Source organism: Schistocerca nitens, chromosome 6 (genome assembly GCF_023898315.1).
Source record: "Schistocerca nitens isolate TAMUIC-IGC-003100 chromosome 6, iqSchNite1.1, whole genome shotgun sequence".
NCBI lineage: Eukaryota > Metazoa > Arthropoda > Insecta > Orthoptera > Acrididae > Schistocerca > Schistocerca nitens.
Window position 1 is genome coordinate 236,183,264 of NC_064619.1, and position 18,316 is coordinate 236,201,579.

At 39.4% G+C, this 18,316-nt stretch overlaps 1 protein-coding gene across 1 annotated transcript in view; it reads right to left on the reverse strand.

Moving 5' to 3' along the window:
- The window catches only part of LOC126263301 (neural-cadherin-like), a 234,588-nt gene that overhangs the window by 95,956 nt on the left and 120,316 nt on the right, over window positions 1–18,316 (reverse strand). Inside the window, exons 3-5 of the mRNA XM_049960389.1 lie at window positions 15,648–15,864; window positions 14,473–14,749; window positions 3,478–3,947 (exon numbers count right to left, since the gene is read on the reverse strand). Coding sequence (XP_049816346.1) covers window positions 3,478–3,947; window positions 14,473–14,749; window positions 15,648–15,864 — 964 coding nt within the window. The remainder of the gene's footprint in view (window positions 1–3,477; window positions 3,948–14,472; window positions 14,750–15,647; window positions 15,865–18,316) is intronic.

An 18,316-nucleotide genomic window follows, 5' to 3' on the forward strand; every position in this document is an offset into this window, starting at 1 on the left:
AAATATGTCAAATACCTTGGTTTCATAATATGCAGGAAGGGTGTACATCCTATCATGCAGCACTTCCATGCCAGATAAGGTCCTCACAGGTTCTGTGACACCAAATGTAATGAGTTTTAGGCAGACATCACTGCTTTATTTTGGCATGCTCTTTCCTGACTCTGTTTTATGTTCAACCAAGAATACTACAAGGAGACAAGTTTTTTATGGAATACTATGAAGGAAGAGTGCTAGAGAGTCAGTGACACTTGAACAAACTGTGTTTTGGAGGTGTGTGGATGATTCTTTCATAGCATGGCTTCATGGAGAGATAAATTAATAGAGTTATTACACTACATCAGCTACATTCATAAGAGCATCTAGTTTGTTCTGGAAACAGAGAAAGATATTTATCTGCATTTCCTGGATGTTTTGGTTAGACAGAAGAATGATGCCTCTCTGGGGCATTCTGTTTATAGTCAGACTACTCATACCAATTTGTATTTACAATTGCTGAGCTGTCATCACCTGTCCCAAACTATGATTGTGCTTAGAACACTTCCACAAAGAGCTCACAAAGTCTCAGGCCCTGGTAGTTGGCCTAAAGAGCTTGTCCACCTAAAGACAGTGTTCCAGGGAAATGTGTATTCTACCCAGCAGATTAACCATGAGTTTGGAAAAAAAAGAAAAAAAAGCACCATCCAAACAGGCCTTGAAGGCTGAAAGGTACTGACCATCCACTGTGTCATCCTCAGCCCCCCTTAGGCATCACCATATGTGGATATAGATGGGACGTGGTCAGCACACTGCTCTCCCAGCTTTTGTCAGTTGGATAAAGAAGAGAGAAAGCTGGTAACATCTCTGGCTTTTAATGATCTTTCCTTTGGGGGGCTACAGTCCCATAAAATTTTTTGAAAGGAATTTCTGCCAATTAATAGTCAAACAGCAGAAACTTAAAAATAAATTAATAAAATAAAAACCCTCTAGCTTTTCTTCCCTTTGTCAGCAATAATTCATTTAAGATAGCTAGCTGCTAACAGATGGTGCTGTACACTATACGGCTCATAGCCTGCATTTACTCAAGCACTTCGAGCTGTCGAGCTGAAACTCTGTGCAGTGGCTGATTGGAGTGACCATAAAGGCATTTCCCATATTCGCTCATGCCCACCAGCCATCATTTCGACTGTCTTATAGTAAACAAACTCATCCCCTGCGAGGGGTCTTTGCAGTCACATTACAAACTTTTCAAAATATCCACATTTTGCAGTAGAGAAGTGGTGCAAATGAAAAACGAAATTTTGCCTTCATATCTTGTAGTATCTCAACAAAAATGGATTCAGTTGCCTTGCATATTGAGGATTCAGTTTTGTCCAGCACGGTGGGATGTTACGGTAGACAATGTCTTTCAATGTGCTCCACAAAAAATAGTCACAAGAGGCATATCAGGTGAATAAGGAGGCCAATACATGCCTGCACCAGTATATTTGGGATAGTGCGAAGCAATGAATCTATCCCCAAAGTGTTCATCAAGAAAGTGAAACACCTATTTGGTGCGATGCAATAAACCTGGTGACTTCCGATTTTGAATGGAAACATGTGTAGACTGTTTCTCAGTATTGCATGTGTGTTGAAACTCTTGAAAACAGTCTCAGTTACAATTATTCAGACATATTTCCTCAGATGTTTCTGATTAAGGCCATGCTGCTCGTTCATTTGAATTTGGTGAAATGCTTGTGAGTAGTTTTCACATCAGGTCCTTTCATATCTTTAAATCATATTTCAGAACTGTGCCTTTTCATACTACTGTGTATTAACCTGTTATATTCCAGTACCAGAAACACACATTGTTCAATGGAATACACAGTTTGAACCACTTCTTTTGGTCAGTTCAATTTACAACAGAGGAACTGATCACACTGTGCTTGAGAGTACTATTTATTGCAGTTACAGTGCCATCTGTTGGCAGCTTTTCTAGCTACTATTTCTAAACTTCTGTATAAAATTCTTAGAGCTTTCATAATAAACATGCTGTCTGTCACATTCTTCTCTCAATTTTCATTTTTGTGTTATTTAATTTTAAAATCAGTGAGACATTTGTTTGACATCCTGTATATTATGCATGAATGAAAATACTATTACTGCTACTACTACTACTACTACTACTACTACTACTACTACTAACAACAACAACAACAACAACAATAATAATAATAATAATGTAGCTATTTGAAATGACTGACATGCAAAGCAAAGAAAACATGTTGCAATCTTTTGTTATTCAGAGTTTGTGTATCTGAAGGAAAGGAGACAAAGATTCAGAGAAAAAAGAACTTCATAATAAAAAAAAGTTGGAAGTAATTATGTTATATTCAATTTTTAGTTTTGTTTTGGGCTCATCCTGCTGCATCAGTCACAGTCTGTAACTTTAAACAGTGGAAAATCTGGGATGGAATAACTAAATGACTTCGGAATAGACTTGCTCAGAGGAGTTATTGAGCACAGACAGGTGCTTAAAAGTAGACTGTTGGATGTTGGCTCTCAGACAAAGTCCTTCATCTAATGAAGATAAGACATATGCTGTCTGCTGGCATTGTGGCCATGGTGGTTGGGGCCATGCCCCCTAGGAGAGAATAGTGGCCAGTTGTCTTGTGACATTCAATAGTCAACTTTTAAATTTGTCTATCTGCTGTTCAATGCCTCTCCTATATGGTGAGTTGCAATGTATCCTAATTCATATTTTCAGTTCAAGATGTTAAGATTTATTTTCTATTTAATTCCTTGAAATATTTTATTTTTATAACCTAATCTGTCTTCACCTGCATAAAAGGCCACTATAGTGTAATAATATCAAAACTTCCACTTTAATTAATCAGTCTTTTTTTTATGTGGTTTGATGACATTTTGCATAGACATCCGTAAAAAACTGGAAAATATTTTTAAAAATACATGAGCAGCAAAGTTAAATAAGGAATGATTCTATGCTTGGTAACTGAAATGATGTGGTCTTGAGTGATAGCAAGAGGGAGTGACGAATAAACAAATAATGAGAAAAGGGAACTACAACTGAATACCAATTAATAGACTTGTACAGCTGAAGCAGTGGAAAGAAATAGCCCAAGAACATCAAGGGTGAAATAATGAAACAATGGAAGGATATGAGATGGAGAGAAGAAAAAAGAGAAGAAAGAAACAGAATTATGAATGACACAGAACTGTTTTCTTATTTACATGTTGCTACCTACACACAAATGTTTTTCACTCTGTAGTGTAATTCCTCATTCACTCTTTTTCTTACTGACACATGGTGAGTAGTTTACATGCATTTATTTGCTTCATTTTAATTTTGTTCAGGTCTGTAGTATCACAGTTAATGCATTGCTATTTTTTAGTTTTTTTTTTTTTTTTTTTTTTAATATTCCCCTTCAGGCAATATCTTATTTTATTACATGCCATCAATATTTAAAATAGTAGCATCTTGACTGCTGTTAAATACAATACCTTAATGACAGGGCTTCCATTTGGTGCACCTTCTTCAACTTTAGGTGAGTAAGTTCCACAGTCTTTAAAAACTGGTTTGTTGTCATTCACATCAGTTATGAAAACAACAACAACAGCTGTGCTTGTATGAATAGTGCTATCCCCATTAACACAACATGAACCATCATCCATTGCTGTTACATTCAGTTCATATTTATCACGATCTAATGAAATTTCATTACCATGCAGACGTATTACACCTGTGATTTCCTCAATAACAAACTGTCCAGATGATGTCCCACCACCAACAAAACCAAAACGCACATTGTCACCATCTTTATCAGAAGCAACAACTGTAGTAACTAAAGTGTTGGGTCCTGCATTCTCATCAACATTTGGTGTGTAAACTTGTTGAGAAAACTTAGGCTCTTCATCATTTTTGTTCTTTGTGTAAATTCGTACTGTAGCAGTCCCAGTCTTTGATGGTTCTCCTGCAGAGTAAACAGATATATCAAATTGATAAGATTGAGAAATCTGCTTCAGCTGTAAATGGAAAGAAAGAAAATTATTTGAAGAAATAACATAAAAGTATTGGTACAAACTAGTAACAACTCATGTTCATTTAAATACATGGAACTCCTTGATGTAAAGTAAATATGTAAATATCATTATGAGAAAAGTAATGAGACTGACAACACGGTGAGAGATCAGACGGTGCTCCTTTGTTCTACTTGTGTAGACCAGTGTGTTCATCCCTTCCAGATACTCTGTCTGAGTTTGAGCTCTGCATAGCCATCACATGAATTTTGATGGCGTCATCAGTGAAGCTGTGTTTTTGCTGTGTGTCATAAAAAAGGAACAGTGAAATTTAAAGGAATATTATGCCATCAGGTTTTGTAAACTGGGGGAATCCATGAGCGTGACCACTGAAAAGTTGAAACAGGCCTAAGGGGAAGATTTCTTTACAGGAGCACAAGTTACTAGCACAAATCATTTTTGGAAGGTCAAGAACATTAAAGATGAACCTCACTAAGAGAGACCTTCAGCTTCAAAAACCAACAAAACATCAAAAATGTGTGTGCTCTTGTAAGATTTTTCCTCCAGGACAAACTATCAGCTAAGTGTTTCACAAAGATTTTCTTGAAAGGCTTGGGGAAAGAGTGAATCAAGAAAGACCATACATTGCAAACTTATGGATGCTGAATCATGACAACACACCATTCACACAGCCACTTCTGTCGCAGAATTTCTGACCTCAATAGACATCTATTCCACAGCCCCCCTATTCACCTGATCTGAGTCCTTGTGATTTTTTCTTTTCCTGAAAGTGAAAAATGTCGTAAAAGGACATCATTTTGCAACTCTGGAGAACATTCAAAAGAATTTGACCAACATTTTAAAGGCTCTACCAGTTGAAGCCTTTCAGAGCTGCTACCAAGACTGGGAAAAATAACTTCGCCAGTGTATGGCTACTGATGGGAACTACTCTGAAGGGGACAATATTGTTTGAAAAAAATAAAAACTTGAGTAGATAAAAAATCAGTCTCATCGCTTTTCTCACACACTTCAGAAGCGGACTGATAATTTAATCACAGTCAAATATAACAACTGTGTTATGGTTGTGACGATAGACGGAGAGCAAAAGATCAGCCATTAACAAAAACCATTTAACAAGAAATGTATACCTCCAAGTGGAGTTGTACACCTTTTATAGGACAAAGAATACACTAGTGGAATTCCAGTCTAGGAAAAACTCCTGAATATTTGCCTCCATCACTATTAAATTACCAATGGTGTAATGATACCATCTGAATCCACATTGTAATAGTCCCCAGAGGTTTCAGCATTCAAGAACCCATATGAGATAATGTTCACTATCAGCCCAAAAGTCATGATGGCAACACTCCAGTAACTGTTCGGACTGGTATGATTCTTGCCAACTGCACAGAAATTGTCCATGAGATAATATTTTATTAAAACAATTGAATAGTTCATCTTAAGCACAAAGCACAAATGGTGCAACATGGCAGAATGAATTTCATTTGGTCCTGGGGCTGTTCCGCATTCGACAGACAGAGAAGTCCAGGGTGACTGTGTTTCCTAGTAACATGTTGGAGATGCTCACTCTTATCACTTCCACTGTTCTGTGAATTGCCTGAAATTCTGGAGTGTGCCTGATAGGGTAGGTCTAGTAGAGATCCATAGCATGTTACACGCATCTAAATATTCTAGAATGAAGAATGGAGGAAGGAGCTGAGAGATTGTATGAGTATGGGAGTCTTGTGGTCACATGTATAAACAGTTATGCTGACTATAAGTCTGAGACTGCAAATTGTAAGGTTCAGAGTTCAATATCAAATTATTCCCTGTATTTTTCAGTCACTTATTGCATCTTTCAGTTGTTGAAGTGATTTGTACACAAGAAAAATGACCAGTTGCACCATGCTTTTAGCCCAAGTCAAATTATAAATCTCGTATAGCACGGTGAGTCAGTTCACACATCAGAGGAATGAAAGGGATTGTCTCTAACAAGATCAAACCTAATAAATCACTGTCATGCTCAAAGAAACTTTTAGATTGAGGACAAATTTATCCTAAGCATACTGATGGCAACTACTTGTAATTTAGTGATAAGTGGGATTGATAAGTAAGAGTCTTTGCAGCACAAGACGCTTCAGTTCTTTTACACGAGTCTGGATCCATTCACATTCCACTGAATAATCAGAGCAATTTTAGTGCTAGTGTGAGTCTTAATCATTACATTAAGTCCAAATATTCAAGAAATGTGTGTCAATATTTGATGGTTTTATGGCCAATACATTGGCCTCAGGTTTTAGAGTTGCCTCCTTCAGATAAAGGAGATATTCCATGAGTTTTTTTTTTTTTTAATTTTGTTTCCTCAATGTATGATCCCTTTCAGTGTGGATGGAGTTTCAACATCCATGCCGCCACAGACAGGGCCCCCACCAAGTGTTGACTGACAGTTTGGAGTGACCAACAGGAATTGTAGGTAAAGGATTAGCAGTGTGCACATTACAGGTGCATAAAATGTGAGATGCAAGACCTGGCCAATGCTGCACTCCTGGCAGGAGTGTGACCAGAAGCACGAGCAATGAGAGACATGACTGTGGTAAATGGTGGACGAGGCTTCAGTGTAACCAAGATGGTGACAGTGCTTGATGACCAGGTGTGTGCATGAGGACCGGACCAGTAAGAAATGGAATGTAAGGCCCATAGTGGAAGAAATGTCAAGAAATTGAATGGAACACAAAAGAGAGAGAGAGAGAGAGAGAGAGAGAGAGAGAGAGAGAGAGGTGAGCCAGTGACTGATAGGAAGAAATTGCACAAGAGAAGAAGAGAGGGCATGTGCAGGAGTGCATGCATGAGTGTGAGCATTTGCATAATGAGGGGCACAGTGGTGCACGGTGTCCCGCATAAGAGCTTTAGTATGTGTTGGAGCATGCAGAAGTGCTTTTGCACATGTTTGAGTGCTGAGAAAGAAGAGAAGGAAAATGAAAATATTGATACAGTGCTGTGTGAGAAAAGAGCAAGGAGAGCTGTAAGAGACAGGAAACAGCAAAGGAGTGAAGGGGGCCATGGGAGAAGTCAACAGGACAGTGAAGTCTGTGGGTAGAGGATTGATGATCAACGATGCCAGTGTCAGAAGGGTTAGAAATGAGAGCTGGTGCTGTCAAAACAGGTGGTGCTGGATGTGCTGGTGGCAACAAAACAGGAGCTGGCAGGATCCAAGGTGCAGGAATTAGAGGGACCTGCATTGTAGGAGCTACCGCAGGATCTGAGGAGCAAGAATTGCCTAGGGCAGTTGAGGAGAAGGGAAAGGAGACTGTGTGCAGGTATGTTTGGCCATGTAAGGACATGATTGAGTGTCGAGGTGTGCATTGGTGCATGCAGACGATGATGATGGCAACAGGCCAGCAAAACATGACCACTTGCACAGGGGCTGGAAGTGGACAGACTGGCGATGGGTGGACCAGCAGTGTAAAAACTGTGGTGTGCAGGCTGGCAAAATGCACAGCAGCTGCTCGCAGACTGGTGGAGTGTGGACTGGTGATGTATGTGTCAGGATCAGGCAGACCGGCGATGTGCAGGGAGGCATTGTGTGGGCCAGCAGCAGGCTGGCTGTCACTGCAATAGGCAGCACTGTGCTGGGTGGTGGGTGGCTCATTGCAGTGCCTGCCAGTGGCAAAGGCACTGGCAATGCAGGTGATACCATGGAGGGATGTGGAGCAGAGCTAAAGCAAGGCAGCAGAGGAAGAAGCATTTCTTCAGGTGCCTGATCCGATGCCAGAGCAGCTTGGAAGTCTGCAGTCTGCCTCTGCAACTCTGCAGCAGGTCCTGTTGTGAGAATCACATTTGTTCCAAACACTGCAAGAGATCTGCATCCCTGGAGGTCATGGAGAAGACCATTGTATTGAAAAACAACAAAAACTATGTGTCACACGTATCATGAAACTTTCATCCATGTTGCCAGTTTTGTGTTGGTGATCATAAGGAGAGAATACTTATTGATATGCCATAGGTAATGCTGAACAACAGTTTATTAAGCCAATAAACATGGACATGAGTAATAGGAAAATAAAGAGTCACTTCGGAGAACAAGAAACAAGGAATATTGGATACCTGACATGATCATTCAGTGCAGGAGGCAACCTATAAACTTATTCTGTAGTCTTTTTGTGAAAACTAGTTTATTTTCCAAGATCACAATGGGTTACTAGCTTCTACAATATGTATTCCTATCGTCAGATCTACAACAGTAAAATTTTACAATGTTACAGGTGTAGACTCATACAAAAATGTAGTTGAGCATACACAACAGCTCAACGGCAAAAATTACATACCCATAAAACTGGGCAGTGATACATCACACAATGCTTAAACCACTTTGTTACATTAGGACTGGACAATATGCTGTAAAATAATAATTCTCATAAAATTTTGCTCGTATGGACAGCCCAAAGCAGCCTTGGCAAAGAAATTGGTTTCCAAAAGAAGACTGCAGTACAACAAGGAATGTCACACTTAATCCATCAGTAAGAAGGTTCAGTCAGTGTCTATATTTAATCACTGAAGCAGGATTGTCTCATAGCATTCATAGCTGTCGAATCCCATGAGGCAGGGGTTCTTGGCAAGCAATTGCAGTCCTGGTGACCGCTGAGCAGGTCAAGCACATAAGGCAGGCAGAATCCTGCATGGCCATGGTCAGCATGGAAGCATCGGCTGTCAGTGACAGCATAGTGGCTCATGGAGCTTATGACACTGGACTAACATGGTTGTGGCCTGTGGCAGGCAACAGCAAGACGAATCGGAAGTGTGCTGCAGGTGAAGTTCTTCCTGGTTGCGAATGGCAGTGCTGCTGGTTTGGCTGCTTGCAGAGATGGAGGTTACGGGATGATTGGCTGGCTGTGGGCCAAGTGGCTGCTTAAATAGATGCACAGCAGAGGCCATCCATGAACAGTTTCCAGGTGGCACATGACCAGTGCGAGAATTAGGATCATGAATGTGGTGTCGCATGGAATAATACTGGTTACATGGTTGGGCAATGCTTCTGTAAGTCAGCAGGTAAATATGTTTGTATTTACTAGCTGTGAACATGGAGCAGTATTGACAGACCACTACCATAATGCCTCAGAAGAGAACTTTCATGTTATCACAGGGCTTTCTTTTGAAAGCTTCCAATTGTATAGTTACAGAGTACCGGTAATTTATTCTTTAATTAATTAGAATGAATAGATTTACCACAATTGTTTCTTTGTTTCTATAATGACAAGGTTATGATAATAAAATTTAATATGAAGTACAATGTTTTCATTTTCAACATAAGACTGTAAAACAATAGAATAAGACAAAAATAAAGAACTTGCAGTAACTTTCAAAAACAATTAATCAGATACTAATACCAAAAATGGGAAAAATAACTCAAAATTGACAAAAATAAAACTTAAATTGGAAAAAAGTGACTCTGAAATTGGCCACAAAAGAAAGCAATTTTTTCCTGTCCTTGTTACAGATTAACAATAAGAGTGTCAATTTTTTAAAAAAAGAAGTTGTATTTAATCTGAATAACAGTTTGCATTTCACTCCACCTTTTCATTTATTTATGATTGTTGCTATAGGTACTAATGCTATGTAACACTATTTTCCTCCTTAAATTTTTAAATTTATTCTTGTCTTTATTTTACTATATTTGACACTCTGTCCAGCCACCGTTTATATTTTAGCTACTTCACAATATATCTTCATTAATTCTGATTTGTGCAAAATTATTTTAATTTCATTTGTTTGTTTGATAATATGGAAATAGAAGCTTCTAGGTGGAATTCAAACACCCACTCTGCATATATTGCAGGCATTGAATGGTGGATGGAAGCAGAAATGAGAAGCTGAACATTGTAGCTTGACATTTGAGCTTCTGTTCTTCTTCAGGGTACACTGTCAGAAACATAAATACATGTTCATTGTAATCTTGTCTGTAAGGATGTGGGCCATGAGCTCATCTCAGTGTGGTATCTGGAATTAATGGCTATACTATGAGAGTGTACTGAGCTAGGGAAGGCTCTCAAGGTAGAACAAGCATCGCCATTCAGAGTATGAAATGCAGCCTTCAGTCTGCGTCAACCTCTTAAGTCTTTCACTCAGAGACTGTGTTATGGAAACCCTATCATGACTGATTGGTAGAAAGAGAACTTGCTACCTTTTGGAGTAATCTTTTCTTGAGCTAGGGCACACGCATGTTTACACACACACACACACACACACACACACACACACACACACACACACGCATGCAATTGTGCCCCTACATGGTGCCCGGTGCACACAATGACAGGTGCATTTGTTTGAGGGTGGGGGTTGTTTTGGATGGGGCGGGTACAGGGAAAGAGAGGGGGGAAGCAGGAAGAGGGTTTGGGATGGGTGGCTAGAAGCTCATAGGGATACTGCTAGTTTGCCAGCTAGGAAGGCGGGAGGCAGGTGAATGGGCAAGGAATGTGATGCATGGTGTTGGAGTCACACCAACATGTAAAAAGCTTGTGGCAGATTTGGTATATGACATGGCTGTTTTCACAGATGGTCTGGCCTCTCATGGTATAGGATAAACCTATGACAGGACTGGGATGTGAGTTGCTTAGTGGGTAGATTGGGCACATCTTGCACCTGTATCTTCCACAGGGGTAGGATTCACATGGCAAGTAGATGGGAGTGGGAGTGCCATAGGGATGGACTAGGATGTCTTGTAGCTAGAGTGGGCAATTGAACACCACTTAAGGAGGTGTGGAAAGAATCTCATGATAATTCCCTCATTTCAGGGCATGATGATTGATAATCAAGGCCTTGACAAAGGATGTGGTTCAGTTGTTCCAGTTCAGTCCCTCCAAATTCAGGTTACTTGCATCATATACCACTTCCCACCTACTGCAACGCCTAAGCATCACATACCTAGCCCATGCACCTATCAACCTGCCCTCCCCACATTCATATCCGGCAAATCGGCTATCTCCCTTTTAGCTGCTAGCCACCCACCTGTAACCCCTCTTGCTGGCTCCCACCATGCTCCCCCTCTACCCATCCTACCCAGCACAATCCCTACCCTAACCTAGTCCACCTGCTGAAATGCAGCACTGACATTGTGCGTCCAGCTGGCACCATGTAGGGTTTTAGGGCACAGGCAGAAGTGTGTGTGTGTGTGTGTGTGTGTGTGTGTGTGTGTGTGTGTGTGTGTGTGTGTGTGTGTGTGTGTATGTGTGTGTGTGTGTGTGTGTTTTGTGTGTGTGTGTGTGTGTGTGCACGCGCACACACCAGTGTAACAAATGGTGGCTGTTTGTTTCCTATTACAAACAAAATTAATTTCTAATGTGGAATATTTCATGCCCATTCAGTAGAGTGGTCTCAGATTAGTCTATTGAAATATGTGTTTAATCAATATGTGTTAACAGGAAAATCAAACATGAAAAGTAACCAGCACTCCAGCAGTGACTCGTGTCACGGCCTACTACCATCATGTAGCAGAGCTGCTCAGTCATTGCCGGGATACTGTTTACTCTTTCTGTTTAGCTGTCCCTGTTAATGCATAGCAATAAAATGAATCTGGGACAGCTCTGTCAAATAGGCATGTAAAATTCTGCTTTAAAAATAATTTTGTTTGCAACAGGAAACAAACCGATACTTTCCGTTAAACAGAGGGTAATTTATAAACTTCACTGCCATGAATTTCAGTTGTTTGTGTTAATGAAGCTTGAGTGTTACACCACAACTAAGGTGAAAAGATCTGGAAATTATCAATAAAGGCTGATACCAGTAATCACCTATAATAAATTGCAGTTATAGTTAGCTATAACTTTCCAACAATTTCTCTCTCCACCTACATTGTCTGCCCCCCTAAAAAGCAACTACTTTGTAGAAAGCCACTGCCCCTTCTCTTACCCTACTCAGTTACAGATGTATCCAGTACTTCAAACAGAGCCATTATATAGCTTTACACAAACCATCATCAGCTACCTATGTACTGGCAAAGTCAGTATTGTTTAGTAAAAATATTAGAGTTACGGATAATTTACATTTGTGAATCATGTTAAATTGTAGGAGTGACTAATGAGGTATTCTTTTAATTTGTTTTTGAACATCTGGAATTTTCAGTTTTTCTGCTCAATGTTTTACAATAAATAATACAGAATTTAAAACCCCCTTCTGAACATTAGATGTGGATGCATAGTCTTTACTTCTAGTATTATGGTTGGGTACTGCACAGATTATACTAAATCCACTCTTTTATTGACCATGAGTACCATTAATGAGTATATGTTTTGGAAAATAATTGTAAGAAATGTCCCTCAACATGCTGCTGCAAGACATCTGGTTATATCAGCTTTGCACAGTATTCTTATTGCTCGGCTGTGTAAATTATATACTTTTTTGGCATTAGATGCATTGCCCTAGAAGAGTATGTCAAAAAGTATGCATAGTATGCCACCAATTTCATCTGCAGTTCAACACAATTTGAAGTGCAGCAGTGGCAAACTGAATTTTGTGTTTAACTTTTCCATGTGCTGGTGACACTATTGTTTATTATCCAACTGCATGTCTAGGAACTTCATGCAGGGAGCTTCATTCACTGTGTTCTCATTGAGATAATACTTTCATAGCTTGAGATGTAACTGGTTAGTCAGGATAGTTGGTTTGTGAAAGACTCAGTATGAGATTTATATAGGAGCAGGCAATACACAGTTCTAGTGGAGTACATGATCATTGTCATTTTTATTATGTTGATGCATATTCATGATTACATTTGACTTTTTAACATCATTTGAGGTAATCTAATGACCTGCAGAAAGCCACAATGTGTTCTACTTTGCTCTTGGCCTTAGTTTGGCAGTGGCCGTTCATCCTGGTTGACAGCTGGTTGGTAGTCATACCAATATAAAAAGCCTTGCAATGATTGCAACAGAGCTGGTAAATGACATGGCTGCTTTCACATGTAGACTTGCCCCTGAAGGGGTAGGAAAAACCTGTGACAGGACTGGAATAGGATGTGCTTGGTGGATGGATTGGGCAGGTTTTACACCTGGGTCTTCCACAGGGATTTTTATATTGGTATGACTACGAACTACCTGCCCACCAGGATGAACAGCCACTACAAAACTGTGGCCAAGAGCAAAGTAGACAACCCTCTGGCACAACATCCAGTTGAACATAACACACTTGATTTCAGTGACTGCTTCACTACCTAAGCCATATGGATCCTTCCCTCCACCAGTAGCTTTTCTGGACTGTGCAGTGGCAGTTATCCCATAATTTTCCCGATCTCGACCTACAGTAACATACTGACCCCACAACCTTCACCCAACAGTGTCCATCCCTTTTGTCCATCATCTTCTCCCTATTCTCACCTCACATCCTGTTTATTTGCAGCCCTCTGCCAAGGCATCCACCCATCTTTTCATGCTCCTCCCCTTTTTTGCTCCTTTTTTCCCCCCACCTCCTTGCTCACAACTTGCTGTTGCTGCACCTGTCGGCAGTGTAGTCCCTGCACACTCTACCAGACAGTGTTCATCACCCTCTCCACCTGTATACTACCATCCCTTCCCCCTCCCCACCCCCTACATATTGCTGTTGCATCCCATGTGATGGTTGCATTCTAGCCTGAGATGCTGGAGTTGGCAGTCATGTGTGCATGAGGTGTGCTTGCTTGTGTGTGTGAATGGTACATGCATCTCTTTTACTGATGAAGGCTGTGGTTTGAAGCTTTATGTAAGTGTAATTTAATTGTATCTGTCTGCAAACTTTTACTTTCCATTGTTCAAAATGTGCTGGTATTGCTAAGAAAGTGCTGAAACATATTTTCAGGTTCTGGAACTTAATTAGAGGACAGTAAATTTATAAAAAAGCATGCTGCTATTGAAAGTAAAGAAAAGTATAGAAATTTTTATTTTTGTGTGTATTGTCAAAATACTGTCTCCCAGTTGCTAGTATATGTTACTGAAACTCCATTGGTGTTGCTAGGATTAAACTTAGAAGGTGAGCATGGCAGTCATTAAAATTTCACAGTATTCCAACACTATCACTTAGCTGGAAAACCAAGAGCTTTTAGCAACATGTTTGTCCTTAAAACTTTCCGCTGTAAGAAAAATTTACTAGCCAATATCTAAATGGAATTAAGTATGAATGTTTTTACAAACAATAAAGAAATTACATAGTAGCCTGTATCACAGTCCTAAATTTCTTTAGAATTTCAAGTGCTCATAGATTATTGGGATTCAAAGTGAAAACAGATACGAAGCTAGAAAGAAAGAAACTCTCATTGATTGTGCATGGTTCTACACTAGAACATATTCCAGGATGATGCTTCATATTCTATGCTCCGAAGATGATCAGTGATTGGGCAAAACTGGTAAAATGTTGTGGAAGTATAAAATGGTTTTGTAATTTAAATAAATACTGTAGAAATGTTGTGTCAGCCAATGGCTTCTCCATTTTGACATTACATGATTGTATACAAACCTTTATCTTTTGCAGTCACAACAAATTCATAGTACGCATTGTTGTTATCTGCATCCAGCTGTTTATTGTTTGATATGATTCCACTAGAATCTACACTGAAATGATCATCTGAAACCATATATTCAATTTCTGCATTTGCACCAGAATCTGAGTCTGTTGCTTTCACTTTCAATATTGATGTTCCAAGAGGTACATCTTCATCAACATTATGAGCCTGGTAATCTGGTAATTCAAACTTTGGAGCATTGTCATTGACATCTGTGACTCGTATTGTAAGCTAAAAGATAGAAAAACAAGATCATAGTGATAATATAATAATTTCATTTTAGTTAACAGATGATACTAAATAATTTCTATTTTACTAGAGTGATATGTTCAAGTAGGAGTTACAGCTCACAGCATCATACAGTGTGTTCAACTCTCCTCAGTCAAAAGAGAAATATTGACTTGCTTATAATAAATGTTATTCTGAATAGGAAAACAAAATTCAAGGCATTATTTGGTCCATATTCATAAAATAACTTTTATGGCCATTTTTGAACTTGAGATATAATCAAATAGTGAATGTTTATAACATATCCTTATATGACATGAAAAAATACGTCTTACCAGCTATTTAAAGTGAAAACAACAATCCTGAACACTCATTAATATAGCACCAGAGAAGAATGGTTTTTCTGTCACTTTCATGACTTTTATTCCACTCACAGTAAGTAATACTGATCTTTTTGAGGCATTTCTCTTTGTGCTAATTGCATAAATACGTAGCTGATTGTGAAACTGCTTTGCTATAAAAGAAACAAAGGTGTTACCACCAAAGAACATTTAAATTAATGTCTGAATCAGAACATTAAGTGAGTAGTGGATTCAGCACTATGAGTGTACACTGAACCAGTGTTTTGCAATATTTAGAATTGTCTACCTGAGCTGCAACTGAACTTGTATACAAGATTACACTGTTAAAAGGGAAGTATTTTGTAGTTACGAATATAAAGTCATACTTAGGGTACAAGCATGTACTGTTGCAAAAATGCTGTATTTCCCTTTAAGTAAGCTAACACTGACATCATTTATCAAAATAAAATACATCAGTGCACTGGCGTAAGTAGAATTCTCATCCTCTTAAAAACATAAAGTATCAAGGTAAAAAGTTGTTATTTTTACAATGAACTAACCTCCACAGATGTTGAGAAGCCTCCAGAATCTTCAGTGGCAGTAACAATTAGAGAATAAACATGAGGTTGACGGAGGTCCTCAAAATCTAGTTCCTTGGCTAGTTTAACAATTCCTGAAGTAGGTCCAATATTGAAAGTACCTGCACCTTGACCTTGGGCCTTCAGTGTGTATCGAATTTCACGATCAGCAAAAGATTTTGCTTTCACTGAAATTATACTGTGAAATAAAGAGAAAATTATTTTTAACATTTTTTGTACTTTAATTACATTTGTATTGCAGCAGCATAACAAAAGGAAAGTTATAAATGTAACCCACAACATGTTGGTAGTTTGAGACAATTTTTTTTTCAAAGTTGTGTTTTTCTGCTCTTTAGTGAAATATAGGCTGACAAGTATCTGTGGCAAGTTAAAACTGTATATCAAGCCATGACAGCCACCTCTTGTGCGCAGTTCACCACCTATCAATCTGTCAGGTGTTGAAGTATAATGTAACACACCATGTAGTACAGACTTAAATATGCAATAACACACCAACTACCTGTATACCACAAGAGCCACATTTTGTTAGGTTCATGAATACAATGACTCATGGCTTTATTTACTAATTTATGTTAACTGCTGATCATTATGTTACTTTTTAGTACAAACAATGGTGTTATTAGTTAACTGTGCAAAAGTTGTATCTGTTTGTAACTTAAACATTATTAGCAATTTATAAGCAACTGAGTGAAAAACAAGCACAGTAGATGAAAAGTTTCAAGGTTGCATTAAGCCATAAATGTTAGCAAAGAAATTAATGAACTAATTACATGTTAACTTAAGATTTGATAATTCCACATTATTAAAAGTATATTGCAAATTTGAAACTAAATTGTTGTGCATTTTGTTCTCCTGAGTAGCAAATATGTTTTTGCACTTTATTATGTACACCATGGTGCATCCTATTTGATTTTTAACAATTTCAGTAATTATAAGTCAATCAAAATCATGATATTAACATTTCTCACAATGCCTTTAATTGTTAGGAATATGTGTACATGGACTGGAGGCTTCAACCAACAATAAAGGGTTTGAGTTCAGGCTAGTTCGCAAGTCAGTGTTTGTTTTTCATTTCTGGAGTTCATTGCAGTTCATTTTTGAATTTACGTAACACAGTGCAGTGTAATTTCAGTTCATGTTGTTTTCACTAAACTTAAGAGCAAAATTAACTGTACTGTGTTTATCTGTTTAGTTATATAAATCAAAAAAAGTTTTGCATCACCTCAGTTCCAATAGTTCTGGAACCTGTTCAGAAAATTAGAATAGAGATCAACACAAACATCATTTCCGCCCTTTTTATTGCTCATGAAAAACACACATGGCATGCTGTACCACCACACAGTGAGACCTTCCGAGGTGGTGGTCCAGATTGCTGTTCACACCGGTACCTCTAATACCCAGTAGCACATCCTCTTGCATTGATGCATGCCTGTAATTCATTGTGGCATACTCTCCACAAGTTCATCAAGGCACTGTTGGTTCAGATTGTCCCACTCCTCAACAGCAATCCTGCGTAGATCCCTCAGAGTGGTTGGTGGGTCACATCTTCCATAAACAGCCCTTTTCAATATATCCCAGGCATGTTCTGGTAGAGTTCATGTCTGGAGAACATGCTGGCCACTCTAGTCGAGTGATGTCATTATCCTGAAGGAAGTCATTCATAAGATGTGCACGATGGGGGCATGAATTGTCGTCCATGAAGATGAATGCCTCGCTAATATGCTGCCGATATGGTTGCACTATCAGTCGGAGGATGGCATTCACGTATTGTACAGCCATTACGGCATCTTCCATGACCACCAGCGGCATATGTTGGGCCCACATAATGCCACCCCAAAACAGTAGGGAACCTCCACCTTGCTGCACTCACTGGACAGTGTGTCTCAGGCAATCAGCCTGACCGGGTTGCCTCCAGACACGTCTCTGACGATTGTCTGGTTGAAGGCATATGCCACACTTATAGATGAAGAGGACGTGATGCCAATCCTAAGCAGTCCATTCGGCATGTTGTAGGGCTCATCTGTACCATGCTACATGGTGTCATGGTTGCAAAGATGGACCTCGCCATGGACATTGGGAGTGAAGCTGCACATCATGCAGCATATTGGGCACAGTTTGAGTCATAACACGATGTCCTATGGCTGCGCACAAATCATTATTCAGCTTGATGGCGTTGCTATCGGGGTTCCTCTGAACCATAATCCGTAGGTAGCGGTCATCCACTGCAGTAGTAGCCCTTCGGCGGCCTGAGTGAGGCATGTCATCGACAGTTCATGTGTCTCTGTATCTCCTCTATGTCTGAACAACATCACTTTGGTTCACTTCGAGACGCCTGGACACTTTCCTTGTTGAAACCCCTTCCTGCCACATAGTAACAATGCGGACGTGATCGAACAGCGGTATTGGCCATCTAGGAATGGTTGAACTACAGACGACACGAGCTGTGCACATCCTTTCTGGTGGAATGACTGGAACTAATTGGCTGTCGGACCCCCTCTGTCTAATAGGCACTGCTCACGCGAGGTTGTTTACATCTTTGGCCAGGTTTAGTGACATCTCTGAACAGTCAAAGGGATTGTGTCTGTGATACAATATCCACAGTCAACGTCTGTCTTTAGGAGTTCTGGAAA